Below are 25714 nucleotides of genomic sequence, written 5' to 3' on the forward strand. Positions count from 1 at the left end.
CAGGGATTCATTCCAAAATTGGAAAAAAATCTTCCTTAGTGAAGATTACCGGTACACACTGGCACCATGTTGCTGAAAGATGGAACAATCACTGTACAGTCTTTCATTAGCATGTATTAGGACACTAGCGATAGCGTCATGCAGCACATCAAAACGTATGTCATTGCGTGCGACTACGGGAGCACATATAATGCCAGTACACATTGACGGCATATCACTCAGTGTGTTGCCAGGTTAAAGAAGTTAATGAGCCAAATGTAATGCAGCCCAAGTTCGGCGCCCGTGCGTGATGCTGGCCAAACTCAGATGTTTTTTTTTTTTTTTTAAATGAGCAATCACTTACAAGGCAAAGCCATGCCTTGTAAGTGATTGCCCCTTTAAAAAAACATCAGAGTTAGGCCGGCATCTTGTCCCCATATATGTTTATGCAGACACACTTTCCAAGCCAGGTAAGGAAATTCAAATCATGAATTAAGGGAATGTGTATTAAGGGAATGTTCAAACCATCACAATAACCTTGTCCCTACTCACATGCTTTGAACAGGTGGAACACTCTAGACATCACTAACTTTATTTTCAATTCAACAAGAGCAACTTGCATAAAAATATGTTTTGTCCATAGTCCAGCACAAACATTCAAATGCAGCATTTTATTAGTTATACCTAAATAGAATCACATTCTGCCAAATGTTAAAGCTAGTTAGTTCTGGAACCATTATTAGTTACATTTGATCTTACTTTGGTTAGTAAAGAAATGAATGCAGTTAAGCAACAAAAATCACTTTTTTATTTAATGGGGTAGTAAATGGGGATAACTTTAGGTTAATGGTGCCTGCACTTAAAAAAGGTATATTTTTATAAGGTATGAAGTGATAAATATTTTAATCAGATGGTTAATGTAATATAAAATAAATGTGTATGCACCAGCATACTTAGCAACCAACACATAAATGAACATTAATATAACAAGAACCTTGCTCTCAAACTTACAATACACGGGCTAATAGAAGTTTGATACAAAAGCTGCCTTATGCACTACAGTACACATTGCATATTGGTCCAGAATGAATATTGGAAAAGTGCTTGGTCTGAAGCCTGCTTGGATACAGAAAGAGATTGTACAAAAAAAGGTGAGTGGTGTAAAAGGGTGATACCAGGCTTACCTACCCTCCCGGAATGGCCGTGAAGTTCCCGAAAATTGGGTCTTTACAGTTACAGAAATGCTGTGCTCTATACAATATGGTAGATGAAGGGAGACTCTGGCAAGGGTTATGTTGATTTTGGCAGGACTTTCCCATTGTTCAGGCACTTTCTCGCCCTATATAAACAGTGGGTTCGGTTGAGCCTGGGGGAAAACCTAGCAGCTTTGGAAGTGCCGAGCACACTGCCAGAGTTATAGCCAAGGACATGGCACAAGACCAGGTCCCACATCTGACTCCACGCTCCCATATGTTGGTAGGTATGCAACACAGCCAGTTATAAATCCAAATCTATGACTCTGACTGTGAATTAATTTGTATGACAAAGGCACTATATATTTGAATAAAACAGTTCTCTGTTCTTACATCCAAGCATTCAATGTATAGTATGACAATAAAGCACAGGTCATTCTCTAAAACATATCAAGGAACAGCTCTGCTTTGATTGCACATAAGCCCTTTAATTTAAATACTCTGAACCAGGGGTTAAAGTGTGTGTGTGTGTGTGTGTGTGTGTGTGTGTGTGTGTGTGTAACTTGTTCAACCTCCACCTTGGCCCTGCACAGTCATTTTACAGCAAAGCCTTATAGTTTGCAGGAAGGCTTAATTGAGGAATGGGAGAGGGAATCAGATGGCAGAGGGAAATGAGTTCCACCACCTCCCCAGTACCACTTTAAGACCTGCACTGTGCTCATATTGTTTTGGTGGTATTTAGTTCAAAGGTTGGTAATAACTCACAGCAGGGTATGTTATGACTCGCTGACGGTCGGGATCCAGGCCGCTGGTATTCCAACAGGAGGGGGAACGCAAAAAAGCACCTTACGGGCTCGGTGGCTTGCCACCGATTCTATTCTCCCTCTATAGGATTTGTGGTCCCCCACAAGATGGAATAGCCCCTAATGGTCAGAATCGTGACTGTCGGGCAGTTGAACAGTTGAGATTTCTGCATCGGTATACGGACTGTCGGGATCCCAACTGTCAGCGAGTCATCCTGCACCCCTCACAGAAATGTAATTTAATAGATTTAAACATTGAAAGTCTGGGTGAAGAAATCAAGTTTCACATTATCACATATTATCACACCCTACATGCAAACTCATATATTCCATTCTCAGAACAATTTATATTTTACTTGCTGACATCCTGGCTGCCTATCCCAAAAGTAATAGCCAGATCAGCACAGCAGGAGGCTTGATGTGGCTTATGTTGGTGGTGTGGTTGGGGTGGGGGTTGGGATAGCACAAAATGCCAATATTAATGGCATTGCAGAGCAAGGGGGCGGAGCTGCATGAAGCAATTCACAGGGAAGTGAGCAGTGCCGGACAGATGCCGCTCTGGAAGACTAAAATACTCGAAATTTGTGAGCCACCCAGACATTCTGGGAGACTAGGCAAGTCTGCTATATACATGTAATTTTGTACACAATATTAGCAGCTCTTTGTATAACGCAAGTCATATTTTAAGATTTTAAATTAGTTAGTTGGTCCCTGTTAGGGACATATTTATTACAATCCACATTTTTTTCTGTGAATGTGATAGCTTTTATGTAAATTCGTAAAGTGAAAATAAATATTTTCACACACATTTCCCAGTGGTCTCTTGCCAGGAGATAGGCCCCAATAACAGCCTGTCCTGGTGAAGAGCTGGAAGCAGTGCGACAGCAAAATGCTATCACACAGATTCATATTTCATATCCCTGACAACCAATGCACAGATGTCTGCGCTATCCATTTGGTGCCAGGCTGTAAGAATGTGATTAATAAATCTGACAGCTTTGTAGCCCATATAGCAACCTATGGGGACTGGAGCTGCTGTTGGACATTGAGCCGAACAGCCCCTCTCGGCAAGCCACGTTTTGCGGTCTATGGCCATCTTTTTTGCTGAATGCTTATTAGTTGCAATACAATGTGTCTGGGACACACCAGTAGAATGCTGATAAATCTAATATGTGACACTTGTATAGTTGTGTACAGCTAAGTCTCTGAGTCTACAAAGCAGCAGTCACTTGACAATACAAGTTCCAATGTGCCCTGTATTTGTCTCCTCGTGTGTTTTTGTCACATCATATTGTGACTTAGGTGCCGATTTATCACCATCTGCATTTGAGGTGATGTGATAATATCGGGCCAATCTGCAGTGCAAAAATTACATTGCATAGACGTATCAATTATCACATCATGGAGGGACAGAGCTTGACAGAAAGCTCTATCCCTGTAATGGCCCTCAACAGCTATATTGTTTTTTTCTTTTGTTTTTTAAAAACCCAAGTATGTGATGCTCATGTAACAAGAGCAGTTTCTACTTAGTTCATTAGTTTATTTGATCCTATGTCTAAACGCCAATCCGGTGGCATCCTAACTGCCTTCAAAACACAGGCCGGAAATGCAAAAGTGTCAGGATGCTGAAGCCAGAATACAGTCAGCCTGATTGACGAGTATGCAGGGAGCGATAGCAAGTGGCCAGGGAAGGGGGGTTAGGTTTATGCACCAGTTGGGGGGGGGCAGTACCGGTGTAAGCCCTCTCACCGCCCAAGTCAGGGGGGTAGGGGGGTGAGGGCAGACCCGCTGCTGGGGGGGGTGGGTGCGGGCAGACCAGCTGCTCGGGGGGGGGGGGGGGGGTCCGGGCAGATCCCTCTGCTCGGGGGGGGGGGGGGCTTGCGGGCAGACCCGATGCTCCAGCGAGGGGGCAGACCCGCTGCTCACCTGCACCAGTTCCAGTCATGGGGGTGTGCTGGTGAGGATGACCTCACTTCATGCTGCCCTCTAGTGGCCGGCAATTGCCTAATGCTGCCTAGTGGTGGCGCTGGCCCTGGGGGGGGGGGGGGGTTGTTTAAGGTTAGGCTGCAGGGAGGGGGTTTGGCTGTGTGGCGGGGGATAGGTTTAGGTGGTGGGGTAAGGGGTTAGACTCCTTATGCAGTCCCCCAGAACTTTCCTCATAAAGAAGTCAGGGCCAATCTATTGACTGCTGGCATCCTAAATGCTGGGAGTGTGTATGAATTCCACCTGAAACAATCCCATACACAGCTGGGAGTAGTTCCAGAAAAATCAACCCCTTGGATAATAAACACATTTGGACATTTCAACTTGTGGGGTTTACCCAACGTGTTAATCAACAAGATTGGACATTACCTCACAGCCTCTAGAGCTGTGAGGAAACATCTACAAAAAAGGTCACATCAGGGTTTAGCGTGTGGGGGAAGCCATTGATTCTGCATTTTATGTGGAGTCAGTGGATTAGCACACATTGTCCCAATTTACTGCCCAGGGAAAAGGCTATTTAACTGAATATATTTTTCCCCACTCCGCACAATAACACAACAAATTCCCCCCTAATCTCTCCAAATCCTTCCATCATCTTTAGCCTTAAATTGGCCATACATATTTCCCACCATTACTGAGTGTTGATTTGTAGGGAATATTTATTCCTGTTTTTTTTTCCCTTTGCATTTTGCAGGTATGGATAATAAGTTACTTTACGAGAGGGGGGCATTTAACATCTCTTTGTCGTATAACCTCTCTGTTCATACCCTGAACTCCGGTTCTTTTGTGGGTTTCCATCTTTTGTAGTTCTGCTAGAATGGGGTATGACACAGTCTGTAATATCAATGCTCAGATGATCAAGAGAATCTTCAGAGTCTGTAAGGAACTGTGAGTCTGTAAGAAGCTGTTTAGAAGACCCATCATCTGAACTTTCCTGCTGTTCAGTGTCAGCTATACACAATGTATCAAAGTTCACATTGGAGTCCAATATGCAAGTGCTGTTAAATAGGTGGTGCTTATCACTGTGATTTGTAGGTGACGTCTGAATTCCCATGGAATCTTGATGGATATCATTTATTTGCATGTTATCCAATGTCACTGACATTCCTGTGTTTGATCCGGATGTATTTTCACAGTTAAAGTCCAAGGAAGACTTATCACTGTTAGAGACACCATTAGAGGACGTGTAATCACAATGTGTAGAATTTCCAGTCTCAACCATATTATTTAAGTTATCTTGCATAGTACATCGCTGCATGTAACTACAGCCACTAAATGGATCATTTTTTTCATTGACACTTGGCTGCACAAGTAAGGCTGGGGACACTAGATCAATTTGATCATACTTTGTAAGCCCGTATTCATTTTCCAAGGACCATGGCAATATATAGGACTTTGAGTTATGTATTCTGAATGGAAGCCCCTATTAGAAAAAAAAAAAAAAAAATTATAGAATTAATATTAGGCATTATGTATAACAAAATTGTATGAATATCATAAATTATTTGCTACATTAATTATCAATGTTAATTAATATAAGTATTTTCCAGTTTTAGGAAACATTCCTTGATTAGGAAGTAGCTCAGATGGAGTAATGGTTAATATCACTGCCTTATAGCAATGTTTCCCACCATGGCTAAACAAGAGCAGTTTTCTCCCACAGGGCCAGATTTACTAAGCTTTGAAAGTGTTAAAATGGAGAGTGATAAGCCATCAGCCATCCAGCTCCAAACTGTTATGTCACAGGCTGTCTTTGAAAAATGACAGGTAGGAACTAATTGGTTGTAGGTTTATCACTCTGGATTGAATCGCACGGCAAGGCAAACGCATTAGATTTGGACTATGTAGTACATCTCTGTACTATATAGACTTGCCTGCAGTGTCTATTTTTGTATTCTATTCTGATGCCATGCGGGGCAGGCCGGGGGGGGGTGGACGGTGGCAGGGTTGGGTGCATAGGCGAATCTAGGGGGTGGTCCGGGGGTGCACAGGACCACCCATTAGCCCATTTTGTAGCTGAGGAATGGGGCTTTCCAGCGAGCCCAGCCCCATGTCTTTAGCCCCCTGGGAACCAGAGATACTGCCAGGCAAACCTGGAACGTTTTCCCTATAGGATAACATGGGACCCGCTAATTCCGACCCCCACCCAGTTCAACGGCTGCCAGTTCCCCCTTCGGCATCACTGAAGCTCGAGGTTGATCTCAGTCAAACCCAAATCGCTGGGCCTTCAATCTGATACCAGGCTGGATCCATATGGGTTAATTGGTTCCAGGGATATTGAGGTTTTTTTAATTTCCTAAATGTAATTTCATGATTGTTTATGTTCTTTGAGGGCAGATTTCTCTGGAACCAAACAGCCCAGTTTCACGGGACCAAAATCATTCCAAGGCAACTCAAAAGATCTTTAATATGATACTGGTTTCATGTAAATGGGTCAGTTGGTTCCGAAGATATAGCTGGTTGGTTAAAGGGGGGTAGGGAGAGGGGAGTGGTTGTCTCTCTCCCTCACACCAGAAAATACAGGGACTAGGCTGGTGTATAAGGGGTCAGCCTGGGAATGACCCTGCATGATCCTGGGACCATATTCCCAGGTAAATCCCTGCATTTTCTGTTGTGAAAGGGGTATTATTTCAAACAGCCGTGACCTGCAGTGCTCTGAATACAGCCGGGCAGCCCGCTGCTCTCTGCCCAGCTGTCAATGACTGTCACCCCAGCAGCTTCCGCTCCAATTCTTCTCCCCACTTTCACCTCAGCCCACCCCCCCTTTAATCATGTGGTAAAGGCGCCCGGCGTGCTCCCTTAACATCACGCACAACAACAGCAATATTTCAAATGTCCACTCGGCTAGAGGAGACACCAGGAGGGGAGTGGGAGCGTGCTCTGCGCTGCGCTCTGCTCCACTCCCCATAGAAGCAGCTGCACCGCTCTCCATCTCCATGAGCGAAGGCTCATATAAAAATTTACAGCAAGTGCCACTTTTGGGGGCATTGCTTAAGGGACGCTACAAGTGGCGGTATGTGGGGGCATTACGCATAATGTGTGGCTTAATGTGTAAGGGGCATTAAGGTGTGCAGCATCATGTGTAAGGGACATTATGTGTGCAGCATCATGTGTAAGGGACATTATGTGTGCAGCATCATGTGTAATGGGTATTATGGTGCGCGGCATCATGTGTAATGGGTACTATGGTGTGCGGCATCATGTGTAATGGGTACTATGGTGTGCGGCATTATGTGTAATGGGTACTATGGTGCCAAGAACCCCCTAGCAATGAGCACGTAGGTAAGCAGCACTTATGTGGCAAATATGTAATGTGCATTATGGTTTGTTATATAGTATGTAATGGGCATCATGATGTGTGGCACAATTTGTAATGGCCTTTTGTGTAATTGGCAATATGCCGTGTGGCTTCATGTGTAATGGGTATTACGGAGTTTGCTAAAATGAGTAATGGGCATTACTGTGTATGTACCTTTTGTGATACCACGCCTCCTTCCCATAAGGCCACACCCCCTTTTTACTGTGCGGCTACGCCGCACAAAGGTCCCCCTGCTGGTGTGTCTAGATCTGGGACCACCCATTACCATAATTCTAGATTCGCCTATGGTTGGGTGTCGTCCATGGGCATCAACATGAGAATGCTGGGCATTCCCATGGAATGAAGGCGGGCCGGTGTGTGCCAGGGGTGGGCGGCCCGGTCTTTTTCCCGGCACACGCAAATTAAAATTAAACTACATTCCTCCTGACCCCATTACAGGCTTGCACAGAGTATACCACACCACTCCAAATTTCCACATAGGGTATTTTGTAGTATACCCCTCCACTCAGCAGCAACCATATTGGGTGTAGTATACAGCACCATTTCACATTGTTTTATTTGATCTAGTTTTACATAATCACTGCTTAATGCCCAGCATTATGTATGTACAGTATGTATGTATGTATGTATGTATGGACTTTCAGATGTTGAACACCTACCATTTTTATTAAGTTCAACAATGATGCCTGTTATAGTCATCTTTAATTTTGTGTTAGACTCTGGGGCACCCCCCAGATTATGGAGACCCAAGACAGCTGCCTTATACTATAACCAACCCTGTTTCCTCAAGATCTGACTCAGATGCAACTACAGTACTTGCTACTTTAGATGTATCACATTGTGAAATCGCGAAATGCATCGGTTTCTTAAGATGCATCTAACAGAAAATCATTCTCCATGTGTACATATATTCCAGGCCCTCCAGATCCAGGGCTTGGCTCTATCATTAAGCAGCAGCCTAGGGACTCCGGAATCTGAGTCTGGTTAGCACAAAATTGGAAAGGCATCTTAGTTGAACTTAAAGCAAATGGCAAGTGTTGAACATCTAAGACGCCACATCCACACTTTCACCTGAGGTTCTGGAAAGCCGGTATTGGTGTGTAGGTGGCGGTGGGAGCACCAAGCTAAATTTTTTTTAAAAGGGTGCCAAAAAACATTGCATCAGCCCTTCTCAGGTCATTGTAATTCAACCTTATGATTGCTGTTCAGAGACTATTCCGTTAAACTCCCACCCTGACTAGTCTCTCCCACTTCCTGGCTATTAACCGTCCAACAGCACAATTTGGTAGTTAGGCGGGGCTCAATAGCGTTGATTTTTAGATCCAGACACTAAGGCTACTGTACACAGAAGGCACCGTGCTACCTCAGAATACTTTTCCACCTTGTGTGTGAGGACCTGAAAATACTGTATAAAGAAGAGAGTCAGCAAGCAACACCATATGTCAGAGGGGCACACTATATGGGCCAAGTGGTTCTCATCTGCCATCAAATACTATGTTTCTACATATGCTTAGGGTTTTGTGAAATACAGTAAATAGGACATTCTAGATGGGCCTATTTTTATGTGGAGGCCTGGAGCTGCAGCTCCATCCACCCTATTGTTAAACTGAACCTGGTGCACACTACAGTTGGTACATATTGTACTGTAACTGTCTGAGCAGAACAGCAGTAGTTCCTGATGTTTTCTTTTATAACCTTTTGGGTGGTATGCCCCAAAAAATTTCTGGGCTCAGCTGCGCTGCCACAGCGGGCTGTCCCAGAAAATTTCTGGGCATACCACTATATAATTAGTGCACACCAGTGGTGCCTCCAGCTGTGCACCCCACACCCCCTCCCCCAACCGACGCTCCCACCTCCTGTCGCTCCTTCCCCCATCATCTCCATTCTGTTGATCATATGCCGGAACTCCCCTGCCGCTTCTCCAGCCGCCATTCACAGCAGTGACGAAGGCGGCAGGCTCGGGGATGTTCAGGGTGGCTTGGGGGACTCCGGAGCGCTCAGGCACCCGAATCCTCCTGAGTCTTCAGCCTGTGGTCACTGCTGTGAGTGGCGGCTGGATAAGAGGCAGGGGAGCGAAGGTGAGGGGGATAGGGCCTATATTCTGTGGTGGGTTTTGCTGGGGCAAGAAAAACCTGCCCTGGTAGGTTTGTCCTGCCCCAGCAAAACCCACCACTCAAGGGGTTAAACATCAAGGACCAGACCTAGTTAACCTGGAGCAGCAAGTTCAATTCACATTATTATTAGGTACTTATGTAGTATCTGGGCGTCCGATTTAGAAATCGGATCGCATCGCATGCGACCAAATCGTTTGCGATTTGATGGTCAAGATTTTTCCCTAGGATTCAATGTTAAAATGATCTGAGTCCATTTTAACATAGAATTCAATGGGAAAAAGGGGTCCTTTTCCTTTCCCCACTATCCAAGTGGGCATGGAGTTGGATATAAACCTGTGGCGAGCGTAGCGAGCCACCGAGCCCGAAGCGTGGTGAGCGTAGCACGCCCCGCGAGGGGACACAGAATACTTTTTAAGAAATATGCGTCCCCTCGCGGGGCTCGCTTCGCTCGCCACGCTTCGGGCTCGGTGGCTCGCTGCGCTCGCCACGCTATATAAAATCAACTCTATGCCCACTTGGATAGTGGGGAAATGAACAGGACCTTCTTAACATTGAATCCTATGCAAAATCGCATCGAATCGCATCGCATCGCATCTGATTGTATGCCTTAAGGTAAGGCATACAATCACAAAATCGGACGCCCAGATACTACATAAGTACCTATTATTATTATTATTATTATTATTATTATTATTAATGTCCATAATTCCATTTGTTACCACCATATATTACTGTATAAAGGTTTAAATTATGCAAACCTCCAGTAGTACTGTACATTATGTGTAAGTTACCGTTTTTTTTTTACATGTGGTTATTTTTGGCATTTATATCATGGGCCAAATGTAATATGGTGTGAGAATCAGAAAGTGAGAGATTTTTCCCATTTTTTTTTAAAGCGGCAATCAATTACACAGGTTACACCATGTAATTGATTGCTGCTTTAAAAAAAAATAGGAAAACTCTCCCAAAAATCTCTCACTTTCTGATTCTCACACCCTATTACATTTGGCTCCAAGTGTTCATTATGCCATATATTCTGTATTTGGAGGCAGCAGTAAAAAAAAACATTACTCACATTGTAGCCATAACATTTCATCAAAATATTATACAGAACTTACCAATGCTGTGGGTAATTTTTCTTTTTTGGTTATATAAAAAAATACATAATATATAGTCATGATGGCACAAATGAAAATAGCCAATGATACTGTAATTCCATTCAGTAACCTTTTATTATGGCTGTCTTCTAAAAAGAAAAAATGATACATTTATAGACTGATGCTAAAGACAAGAGTATTATCAGATATTGCAAAAATAGATACTGAAAGCATATTTATTTAACTTATTTTGCCCTAAAAGCATAATCAAATTCATGCATCAAATTAATAAATATGCCCCTTATGGGGATTCTCTCAAGCTCTTATGCCAGTTACGCAGTGGCAAATGCAGGATTTTTATAGAGGGGAGTTTCCAAATGTAATCCAAAATCTCCCACTCTGCAGCGCATTGGAGTAATTACGGGAGTCTGGGGGAGCGGTAACAACCCGGAAAATTGGTGTTTTTATACACTGGAGACTGTATGGAGTACAGCATTAAGATATAACAGTACAGATGGTCTATAGTATAGGCTATTTCAAATATTTAAATAAGATAATTGGTCAGGAAAAAGGTTAAAAATAACATAATAAATAAATAAATAAATACACAAACATAATAGAACCAGTACTGCACTTTTTTTTTTTAGTGCGTAGTATAAATATTTATAACAGGTAATGGGAATGAGAACCAGCATACAGAACAAGTGAAGTGGTACTGTCAAGTGGTTACATATAGTAAATCAGACTGAAATAAATGGTGAGAAAGATTTACGTGATAACAGGGTCCCATTTACCAAGCCTCAGACAGAGACAAACTACCAACAGACCAGCTCCTGTCATTTATCAGACACTCACAGCCTGTAACATCATAGTTAGGAGCTGGTTGGCTGGTACCACAACTCTGTCCAACACTTTCCAAATAGAGTCCATAGATACAAAATGTGGGACAGTAAACACATACAAGTGACAACTGTATAATTCAATAGTGCGAAAATAAACACCGGTACATAATAAGCAATATATTGCTTCAAAATTGTACCAATTAACGGTTACAAGTTAGAACACAGGACTCACAAGCGGAAAACAAGCATTTTCAGATCCAAAAGGGAAGAAGGGAGGATTCCGGGCCACTGCTCTGTCACAGAGGCATCACTAATTTGTCAGAGCTTTCCATTGGATTGTGAAGCATTTTGGGCAACAAATTAACAAATGTAAAATGCAGTACTGCACTTTAAACTGACAATCTCCTACTTCATGGTAAGGCTCCTGTCTTTTCCTCCTGGCAGCTGCTCTCTGGTCCATTGTGATGTTTGAGGTCTCAGATCAACACATACAGTAACACAAGGCATGTGTAGCAGCTCTGCTCTGTTCCTTACACTGCATGATTTGGTGGCAGCTCTATTGATCAACTTTAAGACACTTGCCAAGAGGAGGGGGGTTTCCGGGCAACCAGAACAACCCAACCCGCGTTTGCCATTTACTAATAGTAATAAAGCATTAGTATACTGCCACCACCCTGCGGCCCATTGCAGGCTTCTTCTCCCCTTCACACAGTCTTCTGTTTTGCATACAGCATAGATACAAACTGATGCGATGGTCGATGCTCTTTTCCAGCCACCACAGCTTCAGGCTCTAAATACTGTCAGAGTGACAGTGAGCATCTGACTGCTTCTCCAATGTAGGAAAGGACAGGTCTAAGTGGCTGGGAGGTAGAGGAAGGCAGAGCTAAAAGAAGGGAGGCACCATAATGTTGGTGATGCCTGCATACCCTTCAATCAATATCACAATAGAAAGCCCACCTACAAATATCACCCTCTGCCAAACTAACATTGCCTCTATTCATTGCCCAATCTCTGCCTGTCACCATCCGCCTCTCATCTTTGCTCACTGCCTTGCACTAGTATTGTCTGCCTTTTCCTATTACCCTCTCCATGTCCCTTTGCCAATCACCCTCTGCCTCTCCCCCATCATCATTTGCAGTGAAGCAGCTAACCAGAAAAACGTATACACTTATACACGCCCACCAGAGTCATTGCAAACTAATTCACAACTGTGTACACATATGCAGTCTATACACAATGATACCAAAGATCAACTGCTAGGGCAGCCCTACGACTAAACAAACTGGTTGTGCCATGTTTTATTGCCTACATAAATCGCAGCTGACGCCAGATACATGCCCTGAAAACAGCCATAACACATCTACATTTTTGCTGCCACTCTGTGTGACCACCGCCAAATGGTCCCCTCCTGTCAGTCTCTATGATAAAAATCTCTGTCTAGCATGACCGCAAATGAACCTTGACAAATATGCAGTGCACTTGCTGTGCATTTGTAGTCTGCAAATAATTTCCCACTTGCGTGAACTTTGTTGATTGCGTGAATTAAGCCCTTTGATGCCTACCAGTTCAAATGTTGCCATTTGGATTTGAGGGGTGTAGTTCCCAATAAAATGATTCTCAAAAGTGTAGTATAATGACCTTAATTTGCCAATTTTCCAGGAAATCCGGAAAGTACCGGATCTCAGGTGACTCTTCCTGATGCGGGGAAGAGCAGGATACTCTCTCTGAGGTTTTCTGCAGCTGCTCACTTTCAGTTGGAAGTAGGCTGTCCGGTCAGCTTAACAACACAATTTGTGGTAATTTGCATAATTGTGGCCCCACAGCCTACTTTAATGCCATGATTACCAGCATTGTAAATAACACAGGCAGGTCTGCGATGACACAGTTGGGCCAAGCCATGATATTTTTAAAGACTATTAATGAAGAGTACGTTAATATACTTTTTAATTTGAACCAGAAATGTATTTAGCAGCTTCTAGAAGATAATACAGTGCATCCAGAAAGTATTCACAGCGCTTCACTTTTTCTACATTTGATGAATGAATACATTTTTTCACTCAAAATTCTACACACAATACCCCATAATGACAACATAAAGAAAGCTTTTTTTGGTGATTTTCGCAAATGTATTAAAAATAAAAAAAAAACTAAGAAATCACATGTACATACAGTAAATATTCACAGCCTTTTCCATGAAGCTCAAAATTGAGCTCAGGTGCATCCTGTTTCTACTGATCATCCTTGAGACTTGGGGCCTGATTCTGGTTGTCTCGCAAAGCAGCGGTATTTCGTCTGATCCCCCATCCGATGAAAGTGCCTCGAAGACTATGCAAGTCTCCGAAGGCGCCCACAGAGAAGACCTGCACAAGCGCATATTCGCTCAGATCTTCGACATCAAACACCTCGTACGAATATACAAGGGAGTCCGCAAACCAGAATCACCCCCTTGATTTGGAAAGGCACACACCTGTTTTGACAGTGCATGTCAGAGCACAAACCAAGCATGAAATCAGAGGAATTGTCTGTAGACCTCCGAGACAGGATTGTCTCGATGCACTGGGGAAAGGTACAGAAATATACCTGCTGCTTTGAAGGTTCCAAAGAGCACAGTGGCCTCCATCATCCATGAATGGAAGAAGTTCGGAACCACCAGGACGCCTCCTAGAGCTGGCTGGCTATCTAAACTGAGGGATCAGGAGAGAAATGTCCTAGTCAGGGAGGTGACAAGAACCCGATGGTCACTCTGTCAGAGCTACAGCATTCAAGATATCAAATGAGTGGCTTCAGGACAACGATGTGAATGTCCTTGTGTAGCTCAGACTCTAATCTGATTGAACATCTCTGGAGAGATCTGAAAATGGCTGGGCACCAACGCTTCCTATCCAACCTGATGGAGTTTGAGAGGTGCTGCAAAGAGGAATGGGAGAAACTGGCCAGAGATAGGTGTGCCAAGCTTATGGCATCATATTCAAAAAGACTTGGGGCTGTGATTGCTGCCAAAGATGCATCAAAGTATTGATTGAGAAGTATTCAGAAAAGGCTGTGAAATCTTATGTACATGTGTCTTCTTAGATTTTTACTTTTAATAAATTTGTAAAAATCTCCCAAATTTTTTGTTCATGTTGTCAGTTTGGGGTATTGAGGGAAATGCATTAACTCCCCTTAGCACTTGTGAAATAACGGGTCCCACTTGTCCTGTATATTGAGGAGATGCGGGCACCCATTACTGCCAGATGTATTACACCCCGCCCCCAGCCGATAAGGAGAGCCGTTATGCCCAGCATTAATGACTCTCCATATCAGCAGGTCCGGCGTCCCTGCGCATGTGCGAACCCTCTCTCCCCCCAGCCGGCTCTAATGGGCATGCGCTAGATATCGCTATTACCACAAGATCTCCAGCACAGCCCAGAGCCACAGCAGGGCTAGCGTTGTCCCTGCAGTGGACAGGGGCTGGCTGGCGACTTTTAGCCTGGGGGGGGCAAGTCCAGAGCACTGGTCCATAAGTAACAGGGCATCGTTAATTGTATGATAACAGGACACCACAGGCTGCTCCTCCTGTATGATAACAGGACACCACAGGCTGCTCCCCCTGTATGAAAACCGGACACCGAAGGCTGTTCCCTCTGTATGATAATAGGACACCGCTGGCTACTTCCCCTGTATGATAACAGGACACCACAGGCTGCTCCCCCTGTATAATAACAGGACATCACAGGCTGCTCCCCCTGTATAATAACAGGACACCACAGGCTGCTCCTCCTGTATAATAACAGGACACCACAGGCTTATTACTACCCAAGCATTGCACTAACAAGGACTGTATAATAGCTTCCACTAACCCACAGCTCTCAGGCTGCTCTCCCTGTATGATAATAGGACACCGCTGGCTACTTTCCCTGTATGATAATAGGACACCGCTGGCTACTTCCCCTGTATGATAACAGGACACCACAGGCTACTTCCCCTGTATGATAACAGGACACCACAGGCTGCTCCCCCTGTATAATAACAGGACATCACAGGCTGCTCCCCCTGTATAATAACAGGACACCACAGGCTGCTCCTCCTGTATAATAACAGGACACCACAGGCTTATTACTACCCAAGCATTGCACTAACAAGGACTGTATAATAGCTTCCACTAACCCACAGCTCTCACCAACCGCAGCTCTCACCAACCGCAGCTCTCACCAACTGCAGCACCAGCCTTGTATTGATGATGATTTGTTTTCCTTTCTATTATTTCAAATGTCCCACGATGACATCTCTTGCGAGCTTGGTAATTGATAGGTAGAGTCTGCTGCAACAGGGCGGGCAGGCTGTATAATCAATTCCGGCTGACTTGTGAGTCACAGCCTCAGGCCCTCAGCCTTCAGCCTTGCAAGTAAACACTAGCAATGGCCTTTGGCCGCCGACAGTCGGCCCCCACAGCACTAATCGATAAAGTGGCCCTGGGGGCACATGGCACCCTGCCCCCCGGGCCAGCCTGCCACTGGCAGTGGGGATAGGACAACGCTAGCCCTGAGCTGGAGTTGCGGCCGGGGCGTCTTACAGCCTGGGCGGCTGTTAATACATCATCCCGGTAGCAAAACACTGGGGGGGATTACAGGGAACAGACCCACCGGGCGTTGCTCGGTGGGCTGTCCCTAGCGCACGTTAGGGGCGCTAGTAATACATTAGGAAAAATGTAATCGTCCCAAGTTAACCAGAGTTAAGTGCAGAAATGCCCTTAATGCTGGTTAATACATCTGTCCCACAGTGTGTAGAATTTTGAAGGAAAAATTTATTTATTCCATTCTGGAATAAGGTTGTAACATAAAAAAATGTGGCATAAGTGAAGCACTGTGAATACTTCCAGATGTACTGTAGATAGAATCTGACTGGTTGCCTATAGCAACATACCATCTGAAATATAAACTAAACCAAAATTTGAAATACCATTTCATATGAATGTAGCAATGATGCACAGCCAGTCCAAACACCTATAATTGATATCAGGGGTGAGATTTAATAGGATGAGAGATTCAGAAAGTGAGAAATTTGGGAAGAAATCTCCAGTTTATTTTTAAAGCGGCAATCATTTACAAGTCAAAATCAAATGTTTTAGAGAGAAAATGATTGCCGCTTTTTAAAACAAATTGAGATTTCTTACCAAATCTCTCACTTTCTGAATCTCTCATCCTATTAAATCTCGCCCCAAGGGCCTTTGCCGTATGCAGTCATTCCATGGTACAGTATGTGACTGCGGGCAAGATGTCTTACTTCATTATCAATTGTTCATGTATATAGAATGTAAATAAAACAACATTGTGTTCATTCTCATTAATAACAGGCGCATATATGGTAATTGTCCATGAGCCATGGTATTAGTAAAGTCTACTACATGCTGATAATGTCCAGACTAAATGATCCTGATCTAAGATCTCAACTGGTATGAAGGTTATTTGCATGCTTAACTGGATTCAACTTTAATTACATTTAAAAGAGTTACCTTTTTGAATAAAAAATTTGCACACTGGATTCGAAAACTGGCTTTCTTTAATTCTGTCCATAACATATATTGTCTTGGCGGCAAAACAATATTCTCCTTTATATCCATGAGTTTTTATTGTGATTAAAGAACCATCCATTGGTTGTTCCGTTATGATCTTATAAAGATAGAAAGATAAAATGCAGAAAGAGTTTGTGAGAGAGACTACAAGGTTACAACTCATGTAGTACTGTATGTTTTAAAATTATACTACAGTAATGAATAAAGACACTCATGCTATCCATGTCTGATATAGTAGTCCGTTATAGAATACCTTACAACTGAGTGCTGAGACATTAGTGGGTTGGAAATGTTTCATGATAATAATGGATCAGGTGAACACTCTACATATTATGGAGATCTGTGTTAGACTTGAAACACATATCTAGACAGCGCTATGTGTTGCAGATCGTTTGCAAATTCAGAATCAGAATTATACAAAATACCAATATTTTAATCTATAAAAAAATACTGACATAATTAAACTGTGGGCACTGGAACCATGTTGCGGACACAAACTGTCTTTTTTGCCTGCTGCAAACTAAGGTTTCACCTTTTACAGCCACGTTCGTGGGGGTAGATGAGGTCCACCCCCACCCTGGTGCTGCCAGGACTTACAAGTGACAAGGCTGCCAAAGGTGGCTAAGTGCCACAAGGTGGGAGATTACAGGCCACTGAGCACACACCTCCCAATAAGGGGAAAAGACCCACAAATGCAACAATGCATAAGATGTAACCAGAGACACTGAATCCCAATAAATACCCTAAATGTAACAATACACAAGATGACACTGGAGTAATATAGCAAAATTACTGTATAATGCAACAATGCAAAAGAGATGGTAACAAAATGAGTATACAAAGAATATAGGGCTGAACCCTGCTGACTTATCTGAGATGGTGGAAAACATTAGACTAGTGAAAGGAACATGAACAGCAAAAATTTTAGATGACGCAAGCTCCACTCCACAGCCAGAGTCAGGCTCCCTGTGTCCCCCTGAGAACTCACGCGCCACACCCACCACTTACTTACCCACTGTGGATCAGGTCTTTATTTCCGATCCGCAGCGCAGCTGACTGAGCACACAGTGACAGACAGCCGTCGGCGCCATAGAGCAGCGCTGAACTTCCGATGGCTGTCTAATGGAATTTGGTGGTCCTGACTCCTACAACCTGTGGCACGGTGACAGGACAGCGCGCAGGCTGCAAGAAGGTAGTGTGCGGGAGGAGGGGAAGGCAGTGGCACACACAAACACATGCTGTTCAGCCGCTGCAGCCCTCTTATTTCAGTCGAAGCATCAGGTAAAAATAAACATCTGATACTGTAGCAGCCCCGTTTTTTGAGCGAAGGGGGGGAGGGGGGGGGGGGACAAATTCCATGAAGTTACGCCACTGGTGCTGTGTCTTTTTCTGTTTCACATTATTCATTGTGGGACATTGTCTAATTTTTTTTATGGTGGATAAGGTGTATTTGCCTATTTGGATAAAAAAAAATTGTGGGTTGTATTTTTTTATGAATGTGCTTTGTGTTAGAACCCACAGTTTGCCATCTATTTGAGCTATTCAATTCAGACGCCCATTAGCTGCTTACATCATATTTTTTTCTCGCAGCCTCCGGAGGTGCAAGAAAATATGTGAAACCGTGGCACCCAAATCATAACTTTAGATATCCAGTCAAGATCTTTTTATGGATTTGCATGGCTAGACCCAGAGATATCAGGCGCATTACCTACTAATGGGCATCTGATCTGAGACAATTATTGATATACATCTTTTTGTATAGATGTCCAGCAGTTGGCGTGCACCACAATAGAATTGAAAATGGGTGCAATATCTATTAATATTAACTTTTACGGCTCTTTATCAGAGCCAGTCCCCAAAAAATAAGATAACTATGAGCTTATCACTAAGCACATAAGAAGTAATGTGATTGATCACATTGCAAATACATCACTTCCTTCTCCCCCCCCCCCCGCCCCCCTCCAGCTATGCTACTGCACATCCACCGATGGAGGCTGGGGGTAGGGGGCACCACCATATTTTTTGCCTTCGGGAACCTGGTAGGAATTTACACCACTGGGTCTCAAAGTATAACCATTTCTACATTTTATAGTTCTGTTGCTAATGATTAAATGCTAAAAATATGTACCTGTTGCACAGTATTATCCTTTGTAATCTCCACAGAAAACTTCAGGGTTTGAGAAGGTTTTCTTTGTGTGCAAGATGAAAACGGCACAGAGGCATTAATAGATGTATTGTATTCACCTTGTATTACTTGTAGGATTGGTGGGCCTGGCTCCACTGCAAGACAGCAAACAATACATAGAAAGATAAAACTTGTTACCTTCCCAAACTAACCTGTTTCATACTTTTCCTTTACAACAAGCACACTCTTGAAGGTATACAGTTATATAGTAATTTGTTGTGTATATCTGTTCTTCCAACTGTGGCCGTGCTTACCAACCAGATTCCAGCCCACCCAAGACATATCAGGGTGTGGGCATGGGGTGTGGTATATGGTCCCGACAGTTGGGATCCCGACAGTCATTAGCCCGACGTCGAGATCCCGACTGGCCGGACTCAGACAGCAGGGCGAGCGCAACAAAGCCCCTTGCGGGCTCGCTGCGCTCGCCTCACTATTCTATTCTCCCATTACTAATGAAGGCAGTTGCAAGACCTATGTGGACATTAGACCCTGATAATGATGATGAGGAAATCAGTAATAATCATGGGGGATTATCAGAGTGGTAGCATCAGCAACAGATACCCTCCACCATTCTACTTCTGTAGGCATAGAGAAGAGCAATGAGCAGATGTGATGCAGTCTGCGCATACGCAGTGCCAAAAAACATATTGTGTTCATCTGTTTTGGACTTATCTTCCACTCTACATGTACACACACATTATAGACTGCAATTACACTTAAAGAAGAGACTACATTCTATATAAAAACATACAGGCAGAGGCAGAACTCTGGGAGGCAATGGAGTCATCTGCCGCCGGGCTCCTGCTCCCAAGGGGGCACCTCTCCTACCCTGCAAGTTTGAATCAGTTAATTGAAAGCCATTTATATCAATTCTGTGGCTCCCAGCAGGACCATAGAAGTCACAGTTTCTTTATTTTTAAACATAATATACATAACGTACATATATATATATATATATATATATATATATATATATATACATACTGTATGTAAGGTGCAGTGTGTGTGTGTTTGTGGGGGGGGCACCAATATTTATCTTGCCTCCGGGCAACTGGGACAAACTTACGCCACTGCATACAGGAAACAATATAGTGACAAATACAGTAAATACAATGCAACAAGATAATAGATTTTAAATCAATATATCGTGCGCTTAACAAACAGCCTAAGGTCCAACTTCCAACATGAAGAACCACTTCACAAATAAGGCATACAATACCAAACACGAAATGTCCCCATGGCACTTTTGATGTTTAGGGTTTTTTCCTCATTCAAGATGGTAATATCCAAAAAGATGGGGAAAAAATGCAGATAGTGTAATACCGCAATAAACTTCCTTAGTGAATTAAATTTTATTAGGATGGAATTATTTTTAATTCGTACCAGAAATATATGTCTACTAATATGGTAGACAAATGCGTGAATTGAAGGAGATCACTCCTTTCAGCAAACTGCTTTGTTCCACTCCACCGGAGGCTTAGTACTCAAATGGAAAGATAGGAAACCATCATGGTGCAGTAAAATTTAATAAAATCAAGGTAAAATTGACAAGAAGGTATACAACATTGGACTCTCACCATATACTTATGTCCACATAAGTTGCAGACACAAAGCGCAAGATGTAATAAACACAGGCGTCCCTGGAGGTGTTGCGGAGTGTTGGTGAATGGTTGGAGTCCTTTGGGGATCCTTCTGTCATGTAATCTGACGGAGAAAGATACCGCACGGTATCGAAACCAAGGTATGAAAGCATGGTGCCGTTTCTCAGGTTAAATACCATCTCTCATTAAACAAAAGGTTAGTCCTAATTCCAGACATGGATTATCTAACAAGCTCATCACAGAATAAAAACCACAGAATGTCCAAGAATCCGTTCCGTATATTAGATACTCCTTGTCACATGTGCCGCTCATTAGGTTCCGAACTCCCGCTCTGATTAGCTTCCGTTTCATCACTTCCGGTATTACGTGTCAGCGGTGGTGATTCACTTCCGGTTTTGTATGCTGGCGGAAGCAACCCATGCGTGTCACTCGGAACTTCCTGTCTTCCTGACGACAAATTACATTTTGAAACGTTGACCATCAGCTTCTTGTCAGTGTCGTGAGTGCCGCGCCATCCAGCCTGTTATTTATATATATATATATATATAGATATATATTGGGCGATATGCCGGTACACTCCACTTCAAGCTCCCTTCTGCCCAGGTGCAGGTAAGTCAGGTACAAATACAGGCAGGCAATCAAACCGCACACATAGGACTTGTCTTCAGCAATAAAAGTCAGGCATCAGCCAGTTCAAGTGCATATATATAATACCCAGCGCACTAAGTCCAAAGTCCTTGTATATAGCAATGTCCAAAATGTCCCACAATGTGTGCCGCTTCACTTTTAGGATAAACCAAGAATCCTCAGAAGTATGCTTGTGGAAAAGAATAAAATGAAGCGCACCAATCAGTGATAAAGATAAACATAACTTTTACTTATATAATACTGACATACATTGGGGTATGAATAGTATAGCTTGCCATAGAGGAGTGGGGCAGCACTGCAGGAAGGCACCGATAGAACAGCCGTACGCGCGGTGATCAGTCGCCGGCAGGACACAATCCAGCAGCCGCTCACTAGGAACTTCTCCTCACAATCGACATGGACCAAGAGGACGTCACAACGTCAGGGGCGTGGCTTCCTGTGATCCTGACGTTGTGACGTCCCCTTGGTCCATGTCGATTGTGTATGTCAGTATTATATAAGTAAAAGTTGTGTTTATCTATATCACTGATTGGTGCGCTTCATTTTATTCTTTTCCACACATATATATATATATATATATATATATATATATATATATATATATATATATATATATATATATATATATATATATATACAGGTTGAGTATCCCGTATCCAAAATGCTCGGGACCAGGAGAATTTTGGATAACGGATTATTCCGTATTTCGGAATATTTTAATATTTCAATGATGTATTTTGAAGTATCTTGCATTTATGCTGTATAAACACATAATATACACACAAATATATTTTATTACCACATAAAATACACACAAATATATTTTAATTGTTCAAAAAACAAGGTTTCAAAACGTGAAACAAAATTTGTGTACTATCTCAGCACTGAATTTGAATGCCAAGCAATCATTGTCTTGCACATATATAGTGCCAGTTACATATCATGTCCCCAGTGATGCTGTTACAAATGTCCCCAGTGAGTTTTTAGCAAAAAAATAAAATAAAATTTCACTTTCTGGAAAGTCCGTATTTCGGAATAATTTGGATAACGGATATTCGGATACGGGATACTCGACCTGTATATATATATGCTTAGTGAGCTACAAGCTGTATGCAAAAATGTTTCTGCTGCACATAGAGTACAAGGCTAATAACTGATATAGCAGCTTGTTATTACCAGAATATTAAAAACTGCCCATGTGTTGATTAATAAAAAGTAAGTATAACTTGCTCAGATGTACTACCACTTACCTGTAAAAGCATATGATATAGTTCCGAGCTCGACCCATGGAGACTTATGCGACATATGGGAGACAGCCCTTACACGCACCATATGTTCCCGATAGCATTCCTTCATTAGAACACATGTAAGATCACACTCTGGCACAGAGATATTTTTGCATGTTGGTACACTTTTCCAACTTAAAAATAAGGATAAAAAAGAAATATTAATTCAAGACCGATAAATAATATCTCCATATAATCATTATCATAAATATTCATATAAAATATGATCAAATCTTTGAAAAAAAAACCTTTGGAGAAATTAGGAGCTTGTTTTACAGATCAGAATAAAATGTGTTTAAGACATCCCATCAAGTGTAAATTATCAGTTTTTTAATGGCATACAGCATCACAGCATAGCTTGTATCATAAAACAATAAATTAACATTTTAGTCCCAGCAGCCAGAAGAAGTGTTCGTGTCATGAGGTAAAGTGAACCCCTTATGTTAAGTGTCTGAAGATTAGGGCAGGAGGTGGTGTGTCATGTCCATGTGACCTCATCTTTAACCAACTTCTTGGATCTTGAAAGTCTTTGTCAATGCAATGCCCAATAGGGGCAGGAGAGAGGGGTGTGAGAGAGAAAGAGGGTGACGGGGATGGGGGAGAGAGAGGGAGGGAGAGTGGGAGAAAGAGGGTGCGGAAGCAAGAGAGAAAGTGATACAGAGATATAGGGAGGAGGAGTGAACAGGAGAGACACTACTTAACTACAGCACAGGATAGGGGAGGAGCATAGCCACTTGTTATAGAAAACCCAAAGTGTAGCTGCTTCACCACTGTGCAGCTGACGGAAGTGGGCTGATTGTGCTTGGGCAGTGCCCCATCCATCTGCCTAGCTCAGCCAATGCTGCTACTGGAACTACACTTCTGGTTTCTCTACAAGGTATATGTTCATTAGGTTGACCCATATTAGGTGCCATGCATTGGGTCCACCACTGAAGAGCGACATGGCTTAGTTTGAAACATGAAACAGGTCAACATGGCTAAGCTGAGCTCATTAAGGCACCGTTCCTGAAGCACGATGAGCGTAATGAGCCATGCGAGGGGATGCGCTACACTTTGACGGTGTCCTTGTCGACATTCGGGACATAAAAAATTGAAAAAAAAACCTCATGTCAACCTCTTCACTGTTGACCTTGCCATTGTTGACCTAATGCTTGTGTCGACCTAATCCATGTTGACACTCAGTGGTTGACCTTATATGGGTCGACCTAATGACAAATACTCCTGTAAGACACCAGGCTCCGGTGCACACACCTACCACCTTCCTCCCAGTCAGTAAACTGCTGGGCCTCAAAACCCGGCTTTCGGCAGCACAATTTTTTTTTTAAAGGGTGCAGTGGAATTGCCTTCAGCCACCCCCTAAACTGCCGGGTCCCAAATCAGCTGCATCCACAGCATGCTCTACAGTTACACCACTGCCCTTTAGTGTGTCACTAGTCAGTGACGTAACAATGGAGGGTGCAGGGGATGCAGTTACTATGGTGCCCGGGGGGTGGGGGGGCCCGAGGCTAAGCTAACCCTGCACCCTTTTCATTTTTTTAAATAGCGCTTCTGTGCCAGTGTCCCCCAGTGAAGTCCGTTCTGAGGCTTACAGGACTGGAGGCTTACTGCGCTGTAGTGACCAGTCAGCATTTTCGCAAAGTGTGTCCAGCTGCCGGCACGGATATCATTACAACCAGCATGGTGGTGCACAAGTGGACACAGGCGCAGCACTGCGGAGACCCGTCGATGTGCAGTGTGACACACACAGCAGTGTATCATTCTAGTTACGCCTCTGCCACTAATACTTCACTCTCTGATGCTGGAGAATTTACCATGGGCACAGCTATAGTGGAGTACAGGAGGTGCCATAGCTATGTGGCCTAGAAGCAGGGCCGTTTCTAGAGGTGGTCAAGCCGTGCAGCAGCCCGGGGCGCCGCACGGCTTGTCTGCCTCTGTTTAACAGCCGGGGCGCCCGGCAGCTCCCCCAATGCCGCAGCCGCAGCCTCCTCTGATGTCCCCGGTGCCCACCCACAAGCATAGGGAGGGGAGTGGAACGCAGTGCGCGTCTCTCCTTTCCCTCGCTCAGTGTGTCACTGGGCTGTCAGCCTATCAGAGCTCGCGGGCTGGCAGCCAATCAGGAGCCAGCCCGCGAGGAATGAATGGCTGATGGCTCAGGTACACAGTGAAGGGGAAGGAGAGAGGCGCGATGCGCTCCACTCCCCTCCCCTCGGAAGCAGCAGCAGCAGAGGCGTGGCAGCAGGGGGAGACCCAGAGACAGTGAGTTTGGCACTGTGGGGGGCATATATGTGTGGCGCTGTGGGGACATATCTAGCACTGTGAGGGCATATTTGGCACTGTGGGGGCATATCTGGCACATTGGGGGCATATCTGGCACTGTGGGGGCATATATCTGTGGCACTGTGGGGGGCATATATCTGTGGCACTGTGGGGGCATATTTGGCACTGTGGGGGCATATTTGGCACTGTGGGGGCATATGTGTGGCATTGTGGGGGCATATATTTGTGGTGCTGTGGGGGCATATATTTGTGGTGCTGTGGGGGCATATCTGGCACTGTGGGGGCATATGTGGTGCTGTGGGGGCATATCTGGCACTGTGGGGGCATATATCTGTGGCACTGTGGGGGCATATTTGGCACTTTGGGGGCATATGTGTGGCACTGTGGGGGTATATATTTGTGGCGCTGTGGGGGCATATTTGGCACTGTGGGGGCATATGTGTGGCACTGTGGGGGCATAGCTGTCACTGTGGGGGCATACACGTGTGGCGCTGTGGGGCATATCTGGCACTGTGGGGGCATGTGGGGGCATAGCTGTGGCACTGGGGGCATATGTGTGGCACTGTGGGGGCATAGCTGTCACTGTGGGGCATATATGTGTGGCGCTGTGGGGGCATATCTGGCACTGTGGGGGCATATTAGTAAACGGCATCAGTTGTGCGTCAGTGGCGCGTGAGGCATAATGTGTAATGGGCATTACAGTGTGGGGAATATTGTGTAATTGCCATCACAGTGTGGGGTCTAATGGGCATCATGGTGTGCGACAATGTGTAATTGTAATCACGGTGTGCGGCGTAATATGTAATTGTCATCACATTGTGTGGCGTAATGTGTAT

At 44.0% G+C, this 25714-nt stretch overlaps 1 protein-coding gene across 2 annotated transcripts in view; it reads right to left on the minus strand.

Annotated features, from left to right (window-relative positions):
- Nucleotides 1-3816: 3816 nt before the first annotated feature.
- The window catches only part of IFNLR1 (interferon lambda receptor 1), a 63749-nt gene continuing 41851 nt past the window's right edge, over nt 3817-25714 (minus strand). The window contains exons 3-7 of one of the 2 annotated variants that reach the window (XM_083173604.1): nt 22566-22735; nt 19010-19161; nt 16822-16978; nt 10510-10637; nt 3817-5381 (exon numbers count right to left, since the gene is read on the minus strand). In XM_083173604.1, coding sequence (XP_083029730.1) covers nt 4689-5381; nt 10510-10637; nt 16822-16978; nt 19010-19161; nt 22566-22735 — 1300 coding nt within the window. In that variant the 3' untranslated portion in view covers nt 3817-4688. The remainder of the gene's footprint in view (nt 5382-10509; nt 10638-16821; nt 16979-19009; nt 19162-22565; nt 22736-25714) is intronic. The other variant, XM_083173605.1, reaches the window with a different exon arrangement.

The sequence above is a fragment of the Crinia signifera genome, chromosome 2 (genome assembly GCF_055691185.1).
Source record: "Crinia signifera chromosome 2, ASM5569118v1, whole genome shotgun sequence".
Classification (NCBI taxonomy): domain Eukaryota; kingdom Metazoa; phylum Chordata; class Amphibia; order Anura; family Myobatrachidae; genus Crinia; species Crinia signifera.